At 36.5% G+C, this 23,944-nt stretch overlaps 1 protein-coding gene across 1 annotated transcript; it reads right to left on the minus strand.

Moving 5' to 3' along the window:
• Window positions 1-21,409: 21,409 nt before the first annotated feature.
• On the minus strand, window positions 21,410-22,171 carry LOC145660811 (uncharacterized). Its single transcript, XM_081726228.1, has one exon. The coding sequence runs from the start codon at window positions 22,169-22,171 to the stop codon at window positions 21,410-21,412; it is 762 nt and encodes a 253-aa protein (XP_081582354.1).
• Window positions 22,172-23,944: the final 1,773 nt, after the last annotated feature.

Raw genomic sequence — 23,944 nt, forward strand, 5'->3', positions numbered from 1 at the left:
CATATCGCATCTTTCATCCTCCAATACAAAATCTGTCTGAAAACTTGGTTGTTACGCTCTATTTTTCAAACCTTTATGTAACCATTGCCACAATCTACATTCGCCCTGGTCATGAGCTTCCTTATGAGTTTTTTCAATATATTTCCAATAACTTCAGAATGTTTGTAATCATGGCTGATATCAATTTTCACAGCCGTACCGATCGTCAGAAACGCCACTTCCAGGATTTCATCACCACTCACACTACCGGCACTATTCTGCAACTACCCAAACCAACTCGACATGTTTCCAACACTACACCAGATGTAGTCATAGTTTCGCATAATCTCATAGACCGATGCACTGTGCACGTACTCGATCCGATGGGCAGTGATCACCTTCCAATTAAACTTTCTATCACACGCCGAGTCTCCAACCCATCCAATTCCATTCCATCACGTGAAGTCCCACGTTTTGATAAAGCAGACTGGGAAGCATACCGCATTTCTCTTGCACGAAGTCTTGAACACTTAGAAGCCCCTACTACAGAAGAAGGTTTATATCATGCGCTTGACGTTATCACATCATCTATTCAGGCATCCGCAAACTCCCATATTCCCAAGTCAACTATTTCTCCTCATCATCCTCAACTCCCACCCCATTACCTTCCACTTATTCGTCGTTCTAGAGAACTCTATAGAGATTATCAACGCACCGGCAATGTCGAATCCTTAAGGCTTCATAGACAATTTCAACGGACAGTCCGAAATTACATACGGGCATATAAACAACGGCGTTGGATAGACACTTGCAATAAACTTTCAGATACTGCCCACCCCACGAAATTTTGGAAAAGATTCAATATCCTAACAGGTAAAAAGACACATACGTCATATCCATTACTCAACCATGACAAAGCTCTTCATACCGATAAAGATAAAGCGGACGCTTTTGCCGATTATCTACAAACCATTTTCACTCCTCTAACACCTACTAATCAGTCAAAAACTCATCCAGTCGAAAAAGTTAATTTTCAGTCCCCTCACCTTCAACCAAACCCATCCCACTCTCTTCCCGCTAACCATCCACTTACAGCTCCTATCACCACAGTAGAAATTCAAGACACCATAGCACGAAAACGCAATACTGCCCCTGGACTAGATGAGATCACATATCGCCATATCAAAGAAGGACCGTATATTCTCCTACACCTCTTAGCTCTCATTTCTACATTTATACTCAGAACAGGTTACATACCGTCTCACTGGAAAACCTCGAAAGTTTTAATGTTTCAAAAGCCGGACAAACCTGCCAATAGCGTTGCTTCTTACAGACCAATTCAATTAACATCCATCTACAGCAAAATTCTTGAACGTATTCTCGTTTACAGGCTCCACCAACACCTCTCTGTTAAAAACCTTCTCCCGAATCATCAAGCAGGCTTTCGTCCAAATTACTGTATCAATGACCAACTTTTACGAATGCTCACTATCATAACTGATCATTACAATACCATCAAACCATCCTGCTTAGTATTATTTGATCTTGAGAAAGCATTTGATAAAGTTTGGCACCAAGGTCTCATTGCTAAATTGTTGAATTTCAAACTTCCTCTCGCCTACGTCCGTTTTATTTATAATTTTCTCTCTTGCAGATTGGCTTATATCTCAATCAACAGTGCTCTTTCACATCCCATCTTTCTACATTCCGGCGTGCCTCAGGGTTCAGCACTTTCTCCTTTATTATACCTTCTATATGTTGCAGATTTACCGCCACTTCCAGACAACATCCAACTTTTTCAATACGCAGACGATACAGCCTTTCTAGCCTTAGGGAACACAGTACAGCAAATTAATACCGCTATGCAGTCTGCTATCAACTCCTTCGTCAGCTGGTGCAACCAGTGGAGGCTCAAGATAAATCCAGATAAAACACAAACATTATTTCTTCTTCCTCCCAGAAAACGTAGTAAAATTCAGAAAAATCCATCTTATCTCAATTTAACCGTCGACGACACTCGCCTGAAACCCGCTAATTACGTTAAATATCTTGGTCTCACCATCGACAAACACCTTACCTGGCGTCCTCATTTAAAGACGGTTGTCGCTAAAGCTTATAATAGATTGAATCTATTACGACGCTTAACTGGAACGACTTGGGGCCTCAAATCATCTATCGTCCTAAACACATACAAGGTTTTTCTCCGGCCAATACTAACGTATGGGTTCGTGGCTTGGATTAACGCCTCTCCCTTTTATTACGAGAAACTAAAAATTCTTGAACGCCATGCCTTACGCATTGCATTCCGCATTAAATTACCCAGCCCTACACATGAACTTTATGCGCGCCTAACTTTTCCCCATATTTTATACCACCTCGAAACCCTCCGACTGAAGTATATTACTAAACGGTTCGAGGAACGACATGCCCTCCTCTTAGATACTATGAAATTTGATATAGCTTATACCCCTTCTCACCCCCTTCATTATACTTCACTTTCCCTTCTCTTTTCATTATATCATTACACTTTACCCCCTGATCATCCCGATCTTCATGCCGTTGCTGCTTATAAAACCGACTATTCTTCACCTCTCATCTTTCCATCCTATGTTGCACAGTAGTCCTTTTGTTCTAACAGGGTTCCCACTGTCTCCATCATGGTCCTGAGCCACCCCAGGACCGGAAGATAAGCTCATTCGTCCACTAACATATCCCACGTGTTGTGATGTCCGATGCACTTCATTTTCATCTCATATATTCCCCTCATTTATGATTATAGCATTAAAGCTATAATGTCCTTCATATGATCCCATAACCAAATAAAGGCAATGCCATCGCTTGCAATACTACCTACTCCCCATCCTTATGATTATAGCATAATGCTATAATGTCTGCTGTTGTATCATACATTCACATCTATTTCTATATTTATCTTCGTAATATACCTGTTGTTTATTTTTTTTTGTTTGTTTGTTTGTTATTGAAGCTAATAAATAAAGATTGTACTCATAGACCAGCACCATATTCCTTCTATCCACAATCCTCTTCCTTCTCTTCCCATATAAAGGGCATAACCCTTTGGGGGAGCTAGCCATCAAGCTAGCACTAAAAAAAAAAAAACGTTGCTTGTCACAACTAAAACGTAACAATTATGCTTATTTTGATGTTTTGCAAAAGAGGATCGGAGACTTGGGTGTCTTCACGATTGTGCATTTGCTTCAATAATTAAGAAGTTGAGGGAACAATATATTGTAGCATAGATTTAGTCACACGGTTAAATTATGCTGATTTCATACTGTTTTATCTAAATTCGATTACTGCAAGCTTCCATATAACTTGTTTGGCGTGTGTTTCGCTTTCAATAAGCTTATTAAAGCTTGCCTTTGATGAGAATACGCTTATAATTGGCTTGCGTTTGAGATAATTTGACTTGTGTTTAACTTGTGAAGACAAGCTTGCGCAAGCCTTGCTCAGATGTAACTAACTAGCTTGCCACAAGCTTGGAGCAAGCTAATTGGCTTGCATAGTATAGCTTGCGGCAAGCTAATTGACCTTGCGACAGCAAGTTTGTGGCAACTTGCAGCAAGTTTAAATTGCTGTCTGGGAATCCATGTTGCATATAAAGGTGAAAAAAAAACGACTGTTATAACAAAACCTTGCCTGACAGAGAGATTCTGATTACATGCTTGAATTCAGTAAGACGAACTGCATCAGGCTAAGTATTTGTATCTTTTGTGAAAAAAAAAATCATGTTGACTAGTTATCAATCACAGTGATAGAAACTAAGTTTTCTCCATTTTTCTTTCAAAAAGAACAAAAATCTATTGACATTTCATTTTGCTCAGTCCAATGCATGACTTCTGTAGGAAAGGGAGGATGTACTTCTCAAGTGTTTCACAACACTGTCTGGTCTACTGCCATCTAAAAAACTATTTTCATCTACTTTAGCTGTAATGGGCCATTACAGATTCATTTGTTTTTCATTTTGTTTAATTATGATCGATGTTCATTTAATTAGGAAATGTGTTGTTCTAAATATTTGTTATTTGCACGTTGACACCTTTGATCTCTGTCACAAATTGGCACAGGTGATATGATTTAATTCTAGTTGTTCTTGCTTTTCACGTTTAATATGCTGATGATTGTACAATATCCAGAATCGTCAAATAATTAACACAATTAATGACTTAGAATTATAAATCATATAATTTGGTTTATGCACTCTCAATATTCGTACCTACATATTATAGGGAGCTAGCTTGTTTACCAGCGGGGGCTGAGGTAGAGGGGGAAAATTTTCAACATTTTTTCTGCCTGACTCTTGCGACACTCCCTTACCCTCCTCCTATATGTCAGCGTTGCCAGTCGTAAAAAATGTCACATGAATGCCATTCTGAAGTGTTTGTTGATTATTTGTTGGGTGTTGTTGTGGTCGCGGTTTTGTTGCTTATTATTCATTTGACAATGGCTTCACAGCGAAGCTAGAGAAGTAATAAGGAACGTCATAGTGCAGTGTGACGAAGAAGCGAGGGAGAAAAAAACTGAAGCATTTGTTATCACAGTCTAATTTGCGTGTGTCCACGTATACATGTTTCTATATTCTTTGAACATTATTTATGACTTAATTTTTTAAAATTGTATTGAGTATTTATCTTCATTGTTTTCTGTTACATTTTAGTGCCTATTTTACTGGTTATTTTGTAAATTTTAAGTGCCTATTTGCCCACCTATTTTCCAGGTTTTTAATGCCTAAACATCTGGTCTCTAGTGATAATGATTAATCGAACTTAAACATAACACATACCGGTATATTCTTCATTGCACTTCTAAACTGTTAATAGCAAATTATGTATATAATTTATGTATTTCAAGTGTTATGTATAAGCTCTGTAATTAGATTGTAAATAAATGTATTATACGAAGACAATGCTATTTTTAGAGCCAACAAAATTTCTTCGAAAGAGCGGAATATTCTTAGATATAATTATTATTACCAAGAATTAGTATTTATTATTATTATTATTATTATTATTATTATTATATTAATAAGAATTAACGCTCTAAACAAGCTTAGAAGCTTCTAAATGTAGGACCTACATTTTTCTTGCATAAAGCGGGGTTTGAACCATCGCATTTCAACTATCCCCTCGGAATTGACCCTTTATGTTGCAATCGAAGACTAAAATGCTACACCGCTCCGCCATGCGTGTGGTTGTAAAATATACAAGGTGAGTAATATGCAAAATGTATTCAAATACGGTAACTGCTTATGCAATTTTTTTAAAAAAAAATCTTTCGATAGGGATTGCACAGTTTGCATTAACTCTTTGAATTAAGTGAGTATTACGTGATTTTTTTTACAGCGCACTGGCAACCCTGACCAGGACTATCAAGTGACCATTTCTTGATGACGGGGGTGGGGCACCTGTCAATCAACTCTGAATTCCTCAACCTCGCATTAAAGCCAGCTCCCAGTAATACCTGTTTGTACATTCCTCTAAATGTATTGCGAACTTGAATTTTTCTAAATCTCTTAAAATACGAAGTTTGTCAACAGTGCATTCGGAGGGAAAGTGGAGATTAGTGAAGCATTTTCAACATACCTCGGTGTTTACTGTTTGAAATACTCACCTTCTATTTTGTTAATTAATGCAATGTTACTTTCAGAAAAAAACAATACTTTACCGATTGCAGAACTCTCATGCTTTTCCACGAAAGAACAAAAACGTAAAAGAGAAGGTGGGTTGCTAAGGATTTCCTTCGTTAATCATACAACTCAAATGTAATTTTACACTTGTTTTGATAGCCATGAGTGTCAAGTTCCTTATTAGTGCTGATTCAAAATTTTTGAATCTGATTTGAATTCCACCCAGTGACTTTATTTAATTTCTGTTGCCCTTGGCTTACAGCTTCTGATTTTATGGTTTGTTTTGCTCTTTTCCTTCAGGAAAAATCATGGTTTAAAGTCGATAATTGATCATTGTATCTAATTATTTCCTAAAGAATATGAATAGACTGAGCACTCTTTCTCTTTTTGTAAGGGTACGTAGATTACTCTACAATGGGTTAAAGCATTTATATTCTTCCCACTGTGCGAACTGACGGAGGATGATGGATTCACTCTACCAAACTTGTCTCCTTGAAACAGAAAATTTTCATCCTTGCAGGGATAATTTTCCCGCCTCTACAATTTTACGAATGCAGCTTGTAAAGGTACCATTTATTCACTAGTGTGAGCGTCAACTTTTACTTTGTAGACAAACTTGCTACACTCAGGAACAAATCTTGTTAAGGAGATTGGTTTATCAAATTCGTGACATATTTACTCCTCACTTTGTGTCCTCCGTACGCCCATCCGGGAGAAGAAAATATCTCACGGACTACTTGATGGATCACTACTAAATTTAATCAGGATGTAGGTCAAAAGTTGGAAATCGAGTTTGCTTTTGAAGGCAATATTCATATCAGAAGTGATAGAAAAAAGGAAGAAATAAAACCTGATGGTTTTTACGTTGGTCATTATAGAGGAAAAGAGGGTAATAAATATCGAGAAGGGATTTTTTTTGCAATAATGGATTAAGTGTCTTAATTATACATTTCATTCGTATCATTTTTCTTTAGTATAAATTTTTGCGGTAAAACTTTCGGTTTCATCATTGATCTACACAGATCAAAAATAATAGGAGTAGCGACGAGGACATATATATAATTGATTTATTGTTTTAAGAATATGTACCATCTTCCCTCTTAAACCTCTACTGAAAGTTTCAAATCTAGACAATTTTCAGGTTTAACGTTGATCACCTAGTATAAAAACCATAAGAGACAGCGAGAAGCTGTGTCCTGTGGCAGAAAATCAACTAGTTCCGGTTGGTTTCAACGTTGATTTTTATAGAGTAAAAGACAGTAGTAGATAGCAAGAAGTGTGATGTGGTGTATATACTATAATTATATTTGCTTCATAATCCTTGCTTTTTGAGGTTAATGAAAATCAAGAATGATGAGTGAGAACCCATCCGAATTTAAAAAAAAATCTCGATACCTTCGATTAAGGAATTTGATTTTAATGCAATCCGACCTACACATATTATTTCTGGAGCTTCGCAATTATCTAACCGGCTTAAAATTAAAATCAAGCAGAAATGAGGAAGAATTTTGCTCTCCCTCATCAATATATATATATATATATATATATAGGTTGTTTCCAAACAACACCTACAACGTTTGGGATGTGAGGCAACAAAGGCAAAATAAGGCAAAAAAGTATAGACCAACCTGGGTAGACAAACGTTGCCTTTCGGAGTTATACGCTGCCGAAAACATGAAGAAAATGAACTTCAAAGATCCATAGCTCCAATACTACGGGACCTACTGTAGTCAGGTTAAGACTTTACTTAGCAACTTGTATGTGCCCTATTCAATAGCCAATTTCAGTCCTGTGGTATTTGAACACCAATTTTTGAAGAGATAGTTGGTGAGTACTATCTCTATAAAATTGTTGCATGACTCGATAAGATTCTGAAACATGTATTTTTGGATAGTGAACGTATTAGTTCCTAAGTGAAGTATTGACCCGACTACGGTACGTCCCATAGTTTTGGAGCTATGGTCCTTTAAAGTTTTTTTTTTCCGCCAGCCTATAACTCCGAAAAGTAATTGCACACCCAGGTTTGTCTATACTTTTTGTCTTATCTTGGTGTTAAAAATCACCTCCCAAACGTCGGTGTTCTTTTGAAACACACTCTTTATATATCTCTCTCTCTCTCTCTCTCTCTCTCTCTCTCTCTATATATATATATATATATATATATATATATATATATATATATATATATATATATATATATATATATATATATATATTCCTCTGTATTCAGTAACTAACAATTTCCTTTTCTTTTCTTTCTTTCTTTTAAATTGATAATGGATATATTTCTTCTTCTTTTCTTTTACATTTTTTTTTACAACCAAGGAGTAAATTGAATGGAGAATTTTGCTTGCCTCTCAGGTGCCTTTAACGGGGACCCTAGGGGTTACTTCTAACTTTCATTATATTAATATTTATCATGTAACGGATACTTATTTCTCTATACAATGACTTCTATTGAACGAAATACTGAAATATTATCTAGCTTTTATGCAAATGAAATCTACGTTGTTTGTTACCTCATTACGGAAAAACGCTAACAGCTTGAAATGAATTTCTGAACATAGCGTTTATCTCGAGCCAGGTTTTTATCATGTCACTTTCATTAGGGGGAGAGGATAATTCCGAATTTATACCAAAAGTAGAGTTCCTCACGAGCGTATCATATTACGGAGTTGAAACTTGGAATATGAATTTCTTATTGAACGTAAGTGGATATGCCTACCGTTTTCTAAACTTTCTCTTATAACGGGAAAAGCAGGATAGATAGCAATTTCTTTTGTCTGTTTCAATATTATGGAGAAGCATTGAGTTGTTTAAATTAAGTTTACAACATAGCGCTTTTATGAGCTGGGAAATTATAGCTTCATTTTCTATTGAAGTAAGTGTGCAAACGGAAAGAAAGGGAGTCAAATATAGTTTCAAATATCTTAATAAACAACTTCTTCTTCTGTGATTAACAGGCATTACAGCTGTTCTATCTGTGTTGCTCTCTGTATAAGAGTATATATTATAGGCAAAGAGAGTTCTAGTTTTTTGAAAGCAGTTTGTGTGCTCTAAATTGCTGTGTTGTATATTTGTGATCTAATTTTCTTACAAGCATACAAACGTACTATTAGCTGTCAACTAAATACTTGTCCATACTTGTGTTCGGTGCAAAATCTTTGAAAATGAAGGTCATGCGGATGTGGAATGAAGGAAATTGAAATATAAATCTTGATATACAACTTTGTAATTAGAAATCTGTTGAAATGTTTTCGTTGCATTAGAAAAATATTCTGACAAAACATTCTTTCATGTGCCAGTGAGAAATATATATTTATAGCTTCTTTGTTTTTGTGATAGATAAATGGACTTCTCACAATTTTGTTCGTTGTTTTCATTATTTTGTGTACCCTATCTTTCTTGTATTTCCTTGATATTGTGTAGAGTTCACTAGGTTGCTTTTCTGTTTCCTTGATGTTATGAATTTTTATGGCAATATTTTTAGGTGGCTAATTTTCTAATTTTCTGGATTCCCTCACTGCAAATATTTCATATTGAAAATTACAAATAAGTGAATGAAATGCTACTCGTTGTTGAACACAAAAAATTATACTGCAAAGAATCGAACCTAGATCTACGGTTTTGAAGGCAAGAATGCTAACCACTTATCCACGAGAAACAGTGAACATCTGCCAGTAAATATTGATCAGAAAAAAATGCAACCTTTAAGTTTAACGTCCCACGTTTATGCCGGTTAGGCTAAAGGAGACGGTTATAATGAGAAATGAGTGAAATGATGGAATGAAGAAAGTGGGAGGAAACGGGAGAACCCCCAGAAAACCCACGAGCACGGTTATTGTTCAGAAGTATGCGGGAAGTCACAAGTCTCAGTTGAAGACAAGTGAGAGGAAATAATGATTAATTAGCCAGCTCTGAAAAGAGCTTTTTAGGTTTGACTAGGAAATTATTCAATGCTTTATTCAAGATTAATATCTTGTGTAGTCCCTATTAGCTTCTATGACGGCTATTAATCTCCTTGGTAAAAGGTAAACTATGCTGGCAACATATCGATGTACCTGCGAAATTTCTTCCTAAGTATCCAGAACGCGCTGCCAAAAATCTTCAGCTTTCCTTGGTGGATTATCAGGACAATTTTCTTGTAGTATTCTAGTAATTTCTACCCACAGATTTTACCATCGAATTCAAGTCAGATGCTCTTGGAATCCAGTCAACTAATTCAACATTGATTTTCTGATGATACCAGGCATGAAGCAAATGGGAATCTTGATCTGATCTATGATCTTGTTGAGCTACAATGTCTTGAACTGCATTTGTTACAATTGGGAGCAAGTCGTATTGCAAAATATCCAGGATCTTGTGAATATCAAATCACCTCTCTATGCGGTGTAACTCACGCACTGCATTCTTGCATAACCACCTCGAGCAGAGAACAGTGATCGATGTATGTGAAGGATATACTGTGGATGATATAGTTTTCCTACAGGTCTATAAATGAATCTTGGACGATCATTCAATGAAGCGAATACCTTCTCATCATCTTCGCAAATATTACTGTTTTTCCCTGTTACGATTAATATTTGACTCTGCAAATGCTAGTCGGTTGAATTTATGAGCGTCAACTCCTTACGTACAGCTCATAGACCTGAAGACCAGCATCTGAGGCGTCGTTGAGCAGTAGGAAAGAAACAAGGGAAACAAGATGCCAACACTAACTGTCGGTAAGTCATGAAAGAAATGGAAGGTTGACGGGCTGACTTGATTTTGGACCTGGGTTGTGATTTTTTGATTTTCGAACCACGTTACTGTTTCTGCATACTTTCTTAACCAAGTGTTGTACCAGCTTCAGTTACACTCTTATTAGCATAAGAGCAGTGAATTTACTTGCGACTTATTTGACAGTGATGCCCCATGGTTTATGGGTATCTTGCTAGAAAATTTTGCCAAAAGGTTGTTTTCTTACCAACTAGGTATTCGTGATGAAACGTCTGGTACCTGTTTTCCCTCGGGGCATTAAGCAGGCTTTACGAACTCGGAGATGATTGGGATCTAATGCCTCAAGACTTTAGTTAAAAGCATTTATTTGATTACTATCTTAACATGGATTCACGAAACTACAAAGCAGATATTTACAATTTTTATGTTCTAATCTATTTTTTTGAAATCATAAGTATTATAATTCTTATTTATTATTGATTAGTATTATTAGTAGGTCTCGTCTATGCTGGAATGGAAAAAGCACCAACGCGATCGATCAATTTGTTCACGTTTGAAACCATTACCGTGATGGTTTATTATTATTAAGTAGGAACATCCAGAAGCTTTAAGAATCTAAAATCAACAGCATATTTCACTCAGAAATACGATCAAGCTCTAAATATTATAGGTATATATATAGCAAAACTGAGGAAAAAGATAAACATAATACAGCTTGTGCAAACATAATACAGCTTGTTGCAGGGACGAGGTTTTATAGTTCACTTAAATTCTTCAGAGGGTAGTTTAAAATAACGATTTGTCTACTGTCGTGACACGATGTATGTATTCGATTTCACTTATTTTATTTGAATGGTTGGAGTTTAATGTAATTTTTCAGTACTGATGGTATATGAAATGCAGACATACTATTTTAGGTAGAACTCGAACCACCATAATATGTTCGAATTTCAAAATTGTTCTGCGGGAATTGAACCCGGAACTTTCTACATCAAAGATGCGTGCTCAAGTCACTATAAAAATAGAAAGCTGAGATGGAGTAGATAAGTTTCGCATCTCTAAAGTCATCAGTGAAGATGCTCTCTCTCACCCACTCACATACAAAAGCATTTTATATATATATATATATATATATATATATATATATATATATATATATATATATATATATATATATATATACAGAGTGAATCAAAAGTCTGGACACGGTGGAATAAATCAAGAACTTAACTTCGAATCAAAAAACCAAAAAACACGTGCTTAGTAATATTAAAAAAACTATCTGACGAAACCAAACTCGACCCTCTAGACCCACCCCCTGGGGGCTGGGGTGGGGTCAACTTTGAAATTTCAAATGGAAACCCCAATTTTTGATTGCAGTTTGGATTCTACGGCCTAAACTATGTAAGGTTTCATCAACACTTTTCCGTCGATGCATTACATGGCGCCATAAGTAAATTAACTGTTTGGGGTGAAAAAGAAAGACATTTTGCTGTTAGACCGAGAATCGTTACCAACAGATCCGTCACCGTTAACGACCTGCCACTTATAAACGAAACTCTCAGGTGAACGTCGCTTTAACATGTGAATGAACGAACGAGCAATGCCATTCCAATGTTGCAATCCCATGTCACGTGCCACTAAACGTGTCATAATTCACACATCCATACGTTGCATGTGAGAAGAGAAAACAATAATGAAACGAATAACACACACACACTCACACACAGGTATCACTTCTTGTACAAATGCTCCACTATAATGCCCAAATTACAGGTTACGCCTATAACCTTCGTCATGTCTATCCCGAACGAAAGTTCGATCAACGTACTTAAGAGGACTCCATGCCACGAAAATGAAATGAAATTTTTAGGTCCCACGATTTTGCCGGTTAGGCTAAAGGAGACGGTGATTATGAGAGAGATGAATGAAATGGTGGAATTAAGAAAGTGGGAGGAAACGGGAGATCCCCGAGAAAACCCACGCACTCGGTGTTTGTCCACCACAAAGTTCATTTGGCGGGAGCAGGTTTTGAACCCAGGACCCCAAGCACCAGAGGTGAACGCTCTACCACTGAGCCACCGTGGCCCCATCCATGCCACGAAATTAAGGTGGTACCTTACATATGTATTGAAATGTGCACTCTGTTCACACAATGCTCTTTAGTGGTAACTCCTTTAGTTTTGAAATTATATTGGAACGACAGAATCTAATCTTGTCTAGGGTCCGATGTGATCAATTTATTGATGACACATTAATAATGTCGTATTTACGATTTTGTTTCGGGAGGGGCTTTGCTAACTTTCGGGGGGACTTTGCCTGGAAATGTGAAAATTCTGCAAGATATTTCATTTACTTTACTATAGTAAGTAAGATATCGGGGGGGTCTTAAGCACGGAAGACACCCCCCTAAATACGCCACTGCACGTTATAGACATTTAAAAATTAAAGGATGAAAGGATTAAAAATAAAAAATACTACTACAGACTACTACCCTTTACAGACTACTACTATCACTACTACTACTACTACTACAACTACTACTACAACAACTGCTCTACTAATGCTACAATTACTACTACTACAACTAATGCTACAATTCCTATTACTACTAATGCTACTACTACTACTACTACAACTACTAGCAGATAATAATATAAAATACTATAATAATAATAATAATAATAATAATAATAATAATAATAATAATAATAATAATAAGGAGAAGAAGAAGTAAAGAAAGAATTCAATAATAATTTCACCCATCTAAAACTATGCGAGACTGCGAGCAGTCTCGTGAGTTGCAGTCCGACTATTCGCACAAATCAGGCGAAATGATGGCGAAAATCATGATGTCTTTCAGCGACAACGATGTTTCGACTAAATCTTATACAGGTTTGTGCGCAGAATCCGACTCTGCAATAAGAAATAAAAGCTTCCATTTCAAATCTTTCAGCTAACCCCACCTAGCGGTAGGGTACGGTATCGTGTTTGGTACCATTGAATAACTTTGTTGATCCGACGCGTCTTTCTCAAAATACTGCACCTTGTACAGACGGTCGGAGCTAATATGAAGCTCATAAACGAAGAGGGGAGCATCTAATTTCGGCGATTACAGCATGATATCACACATCGACGAAAAAGTTTTGATTATACCTTACATTATTTGGGATGCAGTCTCCGAATCTTCAATAAAACATTGGAGTTCCCATTTGAAAAATCAATGCCCCCCCACTCCTTTTCAGAAGGTGGGGGCGGAGTGTTGCGTTTGATATCATCGGATAGCTTCTTGAAACATATTAAATACTTTTTTTACGCTTTTATGATCAGAAGTGTATTTCCCCAGTTACTCTACCGTGGCCAAACTTTTGGTTCACCCATTATTTCAAACATAAATTAGCTTGACAGTTACAGGCTATTTTTGATAATTTCACACCATTCGAACATTTGCACGTTATAGGGCCAATTCTACACTATCCTGATATCTTTTAATCGTCAGATAAGATAACACTGGTCGCAGTGGTCATGTGTTATTTTGTGCAAGATGAGATCTACTACCGCGACAAGGTTGGATCATTCCGATAATTTATCTTTATCAGAGAATAGTACAATCGACCCTAATGAATGTCATATTTTAGCGATTAGAAAACAGTTATATCAATACATTTTCATCTTAGACACAGAAGTCAAAAAACCCCATAGTGCAATAAGCAGATACTTCAATAGCTATACGTTTCTTCAATTTTCCTTTTCCTTTTATTTGTTTTATTTTTTGTCCTCTACACGCCGCTTTTGAATTTTCTGGTTTGCAACACTGATACTGCCCGAAGCCCGAATGCATATTTGCGGATCCCAAACGTTTCAGCATATCCTCTGATCTGATTGGTCGATACAGATGCGATATCACAAGACATGATGTACATATAGCACAAAATAAACGGAAATTGTTATCGGTTCTAGCAGCCGAGTGGTCTAGTGTAACATGCTAGTAACAAAATCGTTTTTGGCGAGGGTTCGAATCCTGCCTACGGACATTTTTTTACTACTTTTAAAAATGTTTATAACACTTCTTTCGTTAAAATAAGATTAAAAATAATATTCAAAAAGTGATTTAACGATCACTGTTTTAAAATTTCCATTAAACTTCTTTCATTAAAATAAGTTTGCCCTTGTACTATATAGATCCACAGCAAATGTAGTAGTATTAGTAGTACGTTTGCCCTTGTACTATATAGATCCACAGCTAATGTAGTAGTAGTTGTACTAGTAGTAGTAGGAGGAGGAACGGGTTAGAAGCCCCGCAGGGGTTGTTTGGATTATGTTCTCGACATCAAATTCGCAAGAACGCTGAAACGTTTGGGATCGGCAAAAATGCAGCCCGAATGAAGAAGGTGTGCCTTTCTCTGTGTCTTCTGTCTGTGTGTAGTGTGCTTCTATCCAGTGACGAGAAGGAACAGAGAAGTGAACCAGTGACACTGAACGAAAACAGAGGTCGGAAATACTACCAAGCTCATGAACGAAATGGGAGTATTTAGGGGCCATTTATTTTCCCCGATTACTGCGCCATGTTATGCATCGACGGAAAAGTGTTGATGAAACTTTACATAGTTTGGGCCGTAGAATCCAAATCTGCAATCAAAAATTGGGGTTTCCATTAGAAATTTCAAAATTGACCCCACTTCAACCCCCAGGGGGTGGGTCTAGAGGGTCAAGTTTGGTTTCATCAGATAGATTTTTTAATATTACTAAACACGTGTTTCTTGATTTTTCGATCCGAAGTTAAGTTCTCGATTTATTCCACCGTGTCCAGACTTTTGATTCACTCTGTATATATATATAAATGCAACTTAGGAACTGTTGTGGCTCAATGACAGATTGATCACTTCTTTGCGTGGGATTCAAGCTCTCGTCAAGTGGGCTTTATGGTGGACAAACTTTGCGTGGGTGACTTTTCTCGGCGTTCTTCCGATTCCTGCAACCACCTTCATTCCACAACTGCATTCACCATCGTCATTTCCATCTCCTTTAGACAATAGGCATAAGCGTAGAACAGAAAACTGAACAATTTCATTACAAGTACGACTTAAGGGACTTCGTTGTTATTTTTCTTATTTACCAATTTCTTTGGCCGATCTGTTGGGGTTTAGTAACTCGGGGAATCATTTAGTTTCCTTTTTAAAACTACTTTCATCAATAGATATCGGAAACATTCTGACAGCGACAAAAATTGTGACATCGTGTAATATTTTTAAAAATCTACAAATAAACCATGTAAAAGTTTTTATTCAAATTGTTTCTTTATTAAATACGCTAAAATATAAAACAACTTCAATACGAGTATCAAAAATTAAATAAGTTTTATTTTACAACTCTTTCTGTTACATTGTCATACCTTAATAGTATTACAAAAACATTACAATGACTCAAAAAATAAACAGATCATTTTCAAGGTGTAGAGAAATTATTATGACACGACGTCATATGGGTTCGCAAATTCCACTTTTGAGCAAATCTTTTTCCACATATATCACACTCAAGTTTACGCACTCCTGCGTGAAGATTCAAATGTGTTTGAAGATTGTACTTACGTGCAAACTTTCGACCACAGATGTCACATATAAATGGCTGTTCTCCTGTGTGAATTGACATATGAAGTTTAAGAGCAAGAGGACTTGAGAGTTTTGAACCACAAACTTCACATTGTGTTGATTCTTTGTGAATGCTCATGTGGTCTGGCAAGCGATGTTTTTTCATCATCTTTCCACATACGTTGCAATAACAGAATATGTTTTTATGATTTCTTTTATGTTTCTTCAAGCTTTCATACTTACTGAACGTTCTATTACATAAAGGGCAAGAATACTTTTGATCTGAGCTATGCGTTTCCATATGAAACTTCAAATGTCCCTTCAAAACTTGTTTGTGACACATGTCACAGCTCACTGTATTCTTCTCTTTGTTATGAATATCCCGAATATGACAGCGTAGTCCACATCTTGTTAAAAACATTTTGCCACAAAATTCACATCTAAAGTCTTTAGTACGTGAAGTTGAATGTATTACTACATGTCTCCGCAAAAAAGCGAATACATTGTGAGTTCTTGGACATTCTTGACATTTATATCGACCGATTTTATGCTTTTTCCACATATGATCCCACCGAGCTCTCTTGTTCCCAACGTACTTCTCTCCACATGCAGTACACACTTTGTTTTCGTAAACCATCTCACTTCGATTTATGATTCTGAAAAATAATCAAAACACAACAATAAGAATAGTAAATCAGTATAACTTAAATTATATTTTAACAACACTGAAATTAGAATAAATGGATGTAACACTATCCATTTTATATACTGGTTCATTAACCTATTCGTACTCAGAACTTTTTTCGGGAAAGTTGTATTTTTTGTGTATCAATTATGTATACTTTATTGAAGGTTATACTTTGTTGAAAGGCACTAGGTGCGAAAACAAACTACAGAGCACATACATCATACAAAATTTACGTTAGAGAAGCAATACAATACCGAAGAAGTTTAGTAATACAGGCAATACTTATTGACGAAAAATCGGGCAGAATATATGAGAGTTATTACAATAATCAAGGGAGTAATTTCCCTGGTGTTTCCAAGTGCCATTCGATATTTTATTTCCCAACATCAACTTTTTAAAGCACTTGTCATGTAAGGCCATACTGCATTTAGAACACTAACTGTTGTATGGAAATAACACTCTGTATAGAGTCTTCTCTTTTCCTGGAGTACAATTATGTGTTCTATGTTGTCGAAACGTATCGTATCTGATATCCGTTTTTGGACGGGAGTCACTCTTGTAGCTGGTTTTGTTCTTCCTTGGCCATATTTCTGAAGATAATTCAAGTTGATAGCTCTTTGGAACCCAAGAAGATCGAGTTCAGTGTCCTGTGTTACTGAAACTGGACGCCTTTGCAAGTGCCATGCATTCTGTACTGCCATATCAATACCCCAGATAAATAACGGCCACCACCACTTTTTAGGACGAACTTGACATCTGTATTTACTCACGTTTCGGTCCATATACCTGTTGTACTTTTCAACCAGGTATGGCAGCTTGATGGAAATTTTCTTTTTCTTCGAAGCTGAATACCTAGAAGCATTTGCTAATGGTTCAACACCGTCACAGCTCGAAACTAATGTAACAACTGCATTATCGTTCCATCAGCACACAACCACAGAACTGTTTGAACACCACATATCGTAACTACCCCTTCTCTCCTTTTGTATAGACGCAGCTTGTTTTATTGGGCAGTTCTCAATTCGGTTTTGCCTGATGGTACCAGTTAAACCTACTACGATCTCAGTAAACTTATCCATGATTTTCAAGCAGATGAAATAGTTGTCAGCAAAAATCTGATGAGGGAGAATTTTTTTTTCAACGCTTGGAAAAGCTTCTGAAAATTTCATGAGCACTCCGCCACCAAGTCCAAACTGTCCTTTATGTATGTTTGTATGTCCTTAGTCTCTTGGTATACTTCAAAATCAACTAAATAGCCCAATGGAAAATTTAAGCACCAAACCTTATAACCGAATCGTAGAGGTTTACCTCGAATAAATTGTTCCAAATTATGCCTTCCAAAGTAAGGGATCATATCTTTATTGATTGATATTATTGTTTCCCAAATGGAATTTTCGATACAATTGTAGCGAAGCATATCTATATGCAGTCTTACTTTGGATAATTTATCGTTTTCGTCTAAATTTGTTATTGTTCATGTGTAGATACCTCATTATATTTTCAAATCTATTTCTGCAAATTGCACTTGAAGCTGCCTCGTTTCGAGTGTCTGGACTTTCCTCCCAAAACATGCGTTTCCTAGGAAGCGGCACGTAACCACTTAGTAAAATACACCTAACATTACTTTCTAATCTTCCACAGAAAGATAAAAGTTACTTTTGCCTTTTTGTAAAATGTATAAAACACTTTGCTGGACTATGTGGGTGCACAATCCGTCGGAAAAAAAATGTTGGGTCCATAGGTCTGTCCAAATAAGTAGATGCAAAGTAGGTAGATTCCACATTCTCAACCTTTTGACGTAATTCCGTTCGCTGCGGCAAATCTTTCTGCAACCATTTCCTACAAGTTGTCTTCATCTTGGTGTTAGGACTTTGTTTCTTAGAATTACTTGTGTTTCCAGTGTTAGAAACATCTGTAACACTTTCACTTCCATCACAAACACTGTCACCATTCCCAATTACCTTGTCCTCGAAGCCAGATGTCAAAACGAGTTCCAACAGCTGTAAGCTCTCTTCCAATATAGTCAAAATTTCGTTGACGGTAAATTCCCTGAAAATAAGCATAATGAACTTCCTTAATAACAAATTAGATAAAGTGCATCTAATTTATCAATATGCAGTGACACAAGTTAAAACTGTTGCTTCTTCAATACAAGATTTCCTGTTCGACACCATGCCTATCGCAACTATATTTTAGAAAATCCTATCGAAAGTAACAATCGGAATACCCGGTCCATAAGGTTAGAATAGGTTCTAACATCCCTAACGTTAGCTGTGCTAATTTTGCAGGATATAAAATCATATACCAAGAATACCAAGTGATGACTGAAACAATAGTGGGTCACGAAAGCTGTTTACATCTTCAATCTAACATCTATACCGTTTTAGAGTTGATCTTCGTATTACTTGGTCTTGAATGGTACCGGTACTGCTGGTGTATGGGACACCGGATAGCTTGACTCCCACACTGATATATTTACTCCCAAACCATAATATGTTTCAAAAACAATTTAATCAAATAGAACACGAACTATAAACTTCAAGAAAGAAAATAACTTTCATTCTAAAAATTTGAATTCGTACGTGCCCGATGGTGCGAAAACTCAAACCCATAAATACGGAGCGAAGACACCAAGCAAATATTTCTCAATAGGCAATATATTTTTTGTGAAACTAATATAAACATTTTTATTTCTAATAACAGGAAATTTAACGTAGCTTTGCAGAATATATTAATTATACTAACCTTTTGCTCGACGAATCTGTTGCCATTTTTGCCAGTTTTCTCTTGTTCCAAACGCTACATTCAGATGACTTTCACAACTACAAAATGTTAATGGTACCAGAACCAAAATGAATAAGTTACTTTTTGGTTTGTCCGAGCACAAATGAGTTAATGTTTTTTTGTTCCGTAACTGAATACTTCTACACTTTCTAGGGTTTTATGACAAATTTCACCAAATATCATTTAGATTTTTTAAAAATTAGATGTAGAGAATAACAGTCAAAATGTCCAATCGCAATTTTCATTGCACAAAGTTGCATCAAATTATACAGAAACATATCACAATAATATAAAAATGTATACTAAATGACAAACCACACAATATAAAACTTAAATTAGATATGCAAGTCATACAAAAAAAGAGAGAAAAATACATCGTTAATCTGCCAGAAAGCATGTATAGAATTGCTTCTGTCTAAATCCAAGAAATGTATCAACACTAGCCAAATCATTGCCAGCTGATAAACATCTATACATAGGGATAACTTCTTGACAGGCAGTAGCTAAAAATCTTCTCAAATGCCTTGTATAATGATAAGAACGTATAAAATTATCATAGATAACAAATTCACTTTGAAATGTAAGAAAGAATGCATAAAAATGATACTAATGTTTTATTACAATTTAATGGTAACAGACTGATTTCAGATCAATGTAAAACATCGTTAATTTTATTTTGAGTTACAAATCGGTCATCCAAACTCTTAGCAGATTTATAAATTTTTAGATCATCAACAGACATTAAAAATTTACACTTTTAGTTGTCGCTATTATCATTATTAAACACAAAAAATAAAAGCAGATTAAAATTGGAAACCTGCGGAACGCCGGAATAAATATTGTAGATATATGTTACAATAAAACGTTAATGTTATATTATAGAAGGCAAAAAATACTATTTTATTCTAACATTTGCACTACAGCTGATACAAAACGAGCGAAGGAACAAAAGAAAAACAAAAGAAGAAGAAACTCGGTACAAATGTTGCCGTAACAAATACAACATTTTCCCATCTTGAGTTACGTTGAGGGGACTAGTAACTCAACCACAACAAACATTATTTATTTTTAAGTATATAAAAAAGATCTAATCTGGTAGAAGGTTTCACTTTTCTACCAGTTCGAGTTGTAACAGTTTAAAATTTTGTTTCACATTTAGTGTCTGTGTTTTTATCAATCACTCCGTCCATTTGTTCATCACTAGGATACACTGCTGGTTCTTTCAACACCTGTGGTATCTCATTTGAATGAACTTCCAGGGGAAAAACTCGTTGCGCTAGTATCATCATCAATCCGGTACATGTCTTCAACCGCAAAAGTCGTACTTCACCGTCACGTCCAGGTAATATTTCAACAACTCTTGCTAAAGGCCATTCTAAACGTTTCAAGTTCTCGTTTTTTACAAGTACGACATCCCCTATTTTTATTTCACTATGGTCTCTTCTACATTTCCAATGCTGCACCAACTGTCCCAAATATTAACTGCGAAATCTACTGCGTAACTGTTTCCTGAGTTTATGACAACATCTCAACGGATTTCAAGTTGTCGAGATCCGGTACTCCTACTTCTCTAACTTGCTGCAGAAACATAGATGGAGTTAAAGCTAGTAAATCCGAAGTTTCATCAGAAACATAAGTTAACGGTCGACCATTCATGGCAGCTTCACAGTCACACATCATCACAGTAATGAATTCTCCATAATTTAGCGAAGCCTTCCCAAGCATTCTCCTTAACATCCTTTCATTAATCGAATTAAACGCTCCCACCATCCACCCCACCAAGCAGCACTGGATGGATTGAATTTCCACTTGATGCGTTTCACAGTTGCAAAAGACGTTATACATTCCCAATCCAGTTTGCTCAATAAATTTTCTGTGCCAACAAAATTCGTGCCATTGTCACTGTAAATGACCGAAGGACGTCCTCGACGCACTATAAATCTTCTAAGGACTTGAAGAAAGTCACTAGTTGATAATACGGAAACAAGCTCCAAATGCACTGCTCTATATACTGCACAATATAGAAATCCAAGCTTTTCCTCCATCTCGTAGTCTATCTGCTCCGGGAAAGTCCACTCCCGTTACTTCAAACACTGCTGCATCTCTGATTCTATCTTCGGGAAGGGCTACAGGGATTGGTTCCAACTTCTTGGCAGTATATCGTTTACATATGACACATAGCTTTATTATAGATCGAATGGTTTTTCTTCCTTTGAGTATCCAAAACTGTTCCCTAAGAAGACTCAACAAACCTTGAACACCAACATGACAAGCTTCCACATGTTTATCGTAAACTAACCTTTTTACTACTGGATGTGTTCTTGGCAACACAACTGGATAACGAAAGGTTTCAACATCTGACAGTTCTGTAATTTTGGTTTTTATTCTGATGATTTTGTCATTGTCTTCGAACGGACACAAAGATTTCAAATTCTTGTCGCCAACACCCTCAAAGGAATCTGTTTGGACAACTCTAATAACAGTCTTCTCTGCTGATATCAATTGTTCAACAGACAATTCGTTGCTTCTTCTTTGCTTAGAAGGACAATTATGAATAAATCTTTTCATCCAACCTATTATGCGAACTAATTGTTTGTACTTCGGAGGATACCGATAATACCAGTCACTGTCCTTTACAACATTAAGCATAGCTGATGAGACCGTCTTTTTCTTTTCCTGTGTAATAGTTTCTTCTTTGTACTCACACTTCTGTTCTGGCCATTCCTCCTTGGGTGTCGTCGCAGCTACGAAGGACCCTCCCACCATTTTGACACAAGTAGTTGTTCTGAAGTACATCCTCTCGATGGTAAATCCGCCGGATTCATGTTTTTTGGTACGTAATGCCAAGTTTCTTTTTCACTTAATTTTCTGATTTCTTGCACTCGATTCCAAACAAAAGTATTCCATTGCTCATCTCGTTTAATCCATGCAAGAACTGTTGCAGAATCTGTCCAATAATAAATCTGTATACCTTCAAGATTCAAGACCTCAATCACAGAAGTAGCTGCCAATAATTCTAATCTTGCTATGGTTGATTTCTTTATAGGAGCAACTCTTGTCTTGGCTTGTACTAACTGCACATTAATGTTTTATCTGGTAACAGTTCTAAGAAAAACTGCCGTAGCATAGGCTCTTTCCCTTGCATCACAGAACACATGTAGGCTACAATTTTCTGAATCTCCTTCTTTCAACAAAGGCAATTCACCTACCCACTGTAAAAATTTCTTCCTTACTGCCCCTGGTACATCTTCGTCCCAACTTAATTCCAATCGCCAAATTTCTTGCAAAAGGATCTTTGGATACAACGTCACAGGAGAAGTAATCCCTATGGGGTCAAATATCCGGTTTGCAAACGACGAAATAACCCTCTTTGTAAGAACTTCTGGTATCAACCCGTCGCAGCATTCTGGTCTTATTGCCAAAGCGTCAGATTTCGTTTCCCACTGTAGACCCAAGACCGGTACTCCGTTGTTTTGCTCCATCTCTCCAAGAGAAGTGTACTCCCACCCTCTCAGCTCAAATCCAGATTTCGCCATTACTTGGGTGCTTTCATTAATGAAGTGATGAAGCTCCTCTTCATTCCTTACGCTCGTAACGTAATTGTCCACATAAAAGCACTTCGAAAGCTGAGCGATGACTTCTCTGGAATATTGGCTTTTTCCTTCTCTTTGTTTTTCCATTTCTAACTTAAGATGATGTTCTATCACTGCACACAACAAAAATGGACTACAGTTCACACCAAAAACTACACGCTTGTGGCGAAATATCTTTTCGTTTCCCTCCTGGTCAACCTACAAAAATCTCAAAAAGTCACGGTCTCTTTTACAAACACTAATTTGTAAAAATGCTCTCTTGATATCGGGTACAACTCAGATTCTATTTTTCCCGGCGGGAGCTCATGTGGTTCGGATTCCACGTTAATCAGTAGGTCCACGTCTCATATAGCCTCGCTGCTGAACGGGACGTAAAACTCAAACTCAACTCAACTCAACTCAGATTCTATTTATCCCAAACTTTATCAAAGTTGAGGGTATCATTTCGATCAAAATAATGCCCTTCTCTAAACACTGATTCAATGAAGGATAATTTTTCTCCCTGGCTGATGCGTCGAAGACGGGACGTATTTTTGTCGTACTGCTTTCCTTCACTACTTAACGCTGAGATAAATAATGTCCTTCTCTATCCTTTTCTTCTGGTGGAACTTCTTCCATTACGCCATCATATATCCATTCATTCAACAGTTCTTGATAGTCTTCGTAACGGTTTTCCTTCTTCAACTTACCAATAAGTGTATTCAATCTTCTTTTGCACATTTCAATATTACTAGGAAGTGTAGGATGTCCTTCTATCCAAGGTAACATTATTTCGTACTTCTTCTCTTCATTAATAGCAACGGTCTTATTAAAGTCATCTATTACTGCTTGCTGAGCTTCCAATTTTGTCTTCTTTTCCGCAGGATCTGTAATACCAAGAACATCTAACCGCCATAAATCAGCTATAAACTTCTTTACAAAAGATGGACAACGTTGCCATAGACGA

Source organism: Thermobia domestica, chromosome 9 (genome assembly GCF_964235325.1).
Source record: "Thermobia domestica chromosome 9, izTheDome1.hap1.1, whole genome shotgun sequence".
Taxonomy (NCBI): domain Eukaryota; kingdom Metazoa; phylum Arthropoda; class Insecta; order Zygentoma; family Lepismatidae; genus Thermobia; species Thermobia domestica.

Bases quoted from the DNA above. Each gene is read 5' to 3' on its own strand.
- LOC145660811 (XM_081726228.1), bottom strand. From the start codon at position 22,171: ATGGTGGGAGGGTCCTTCGTAGCTGCGACGACACCCAAGGAGGAATGG.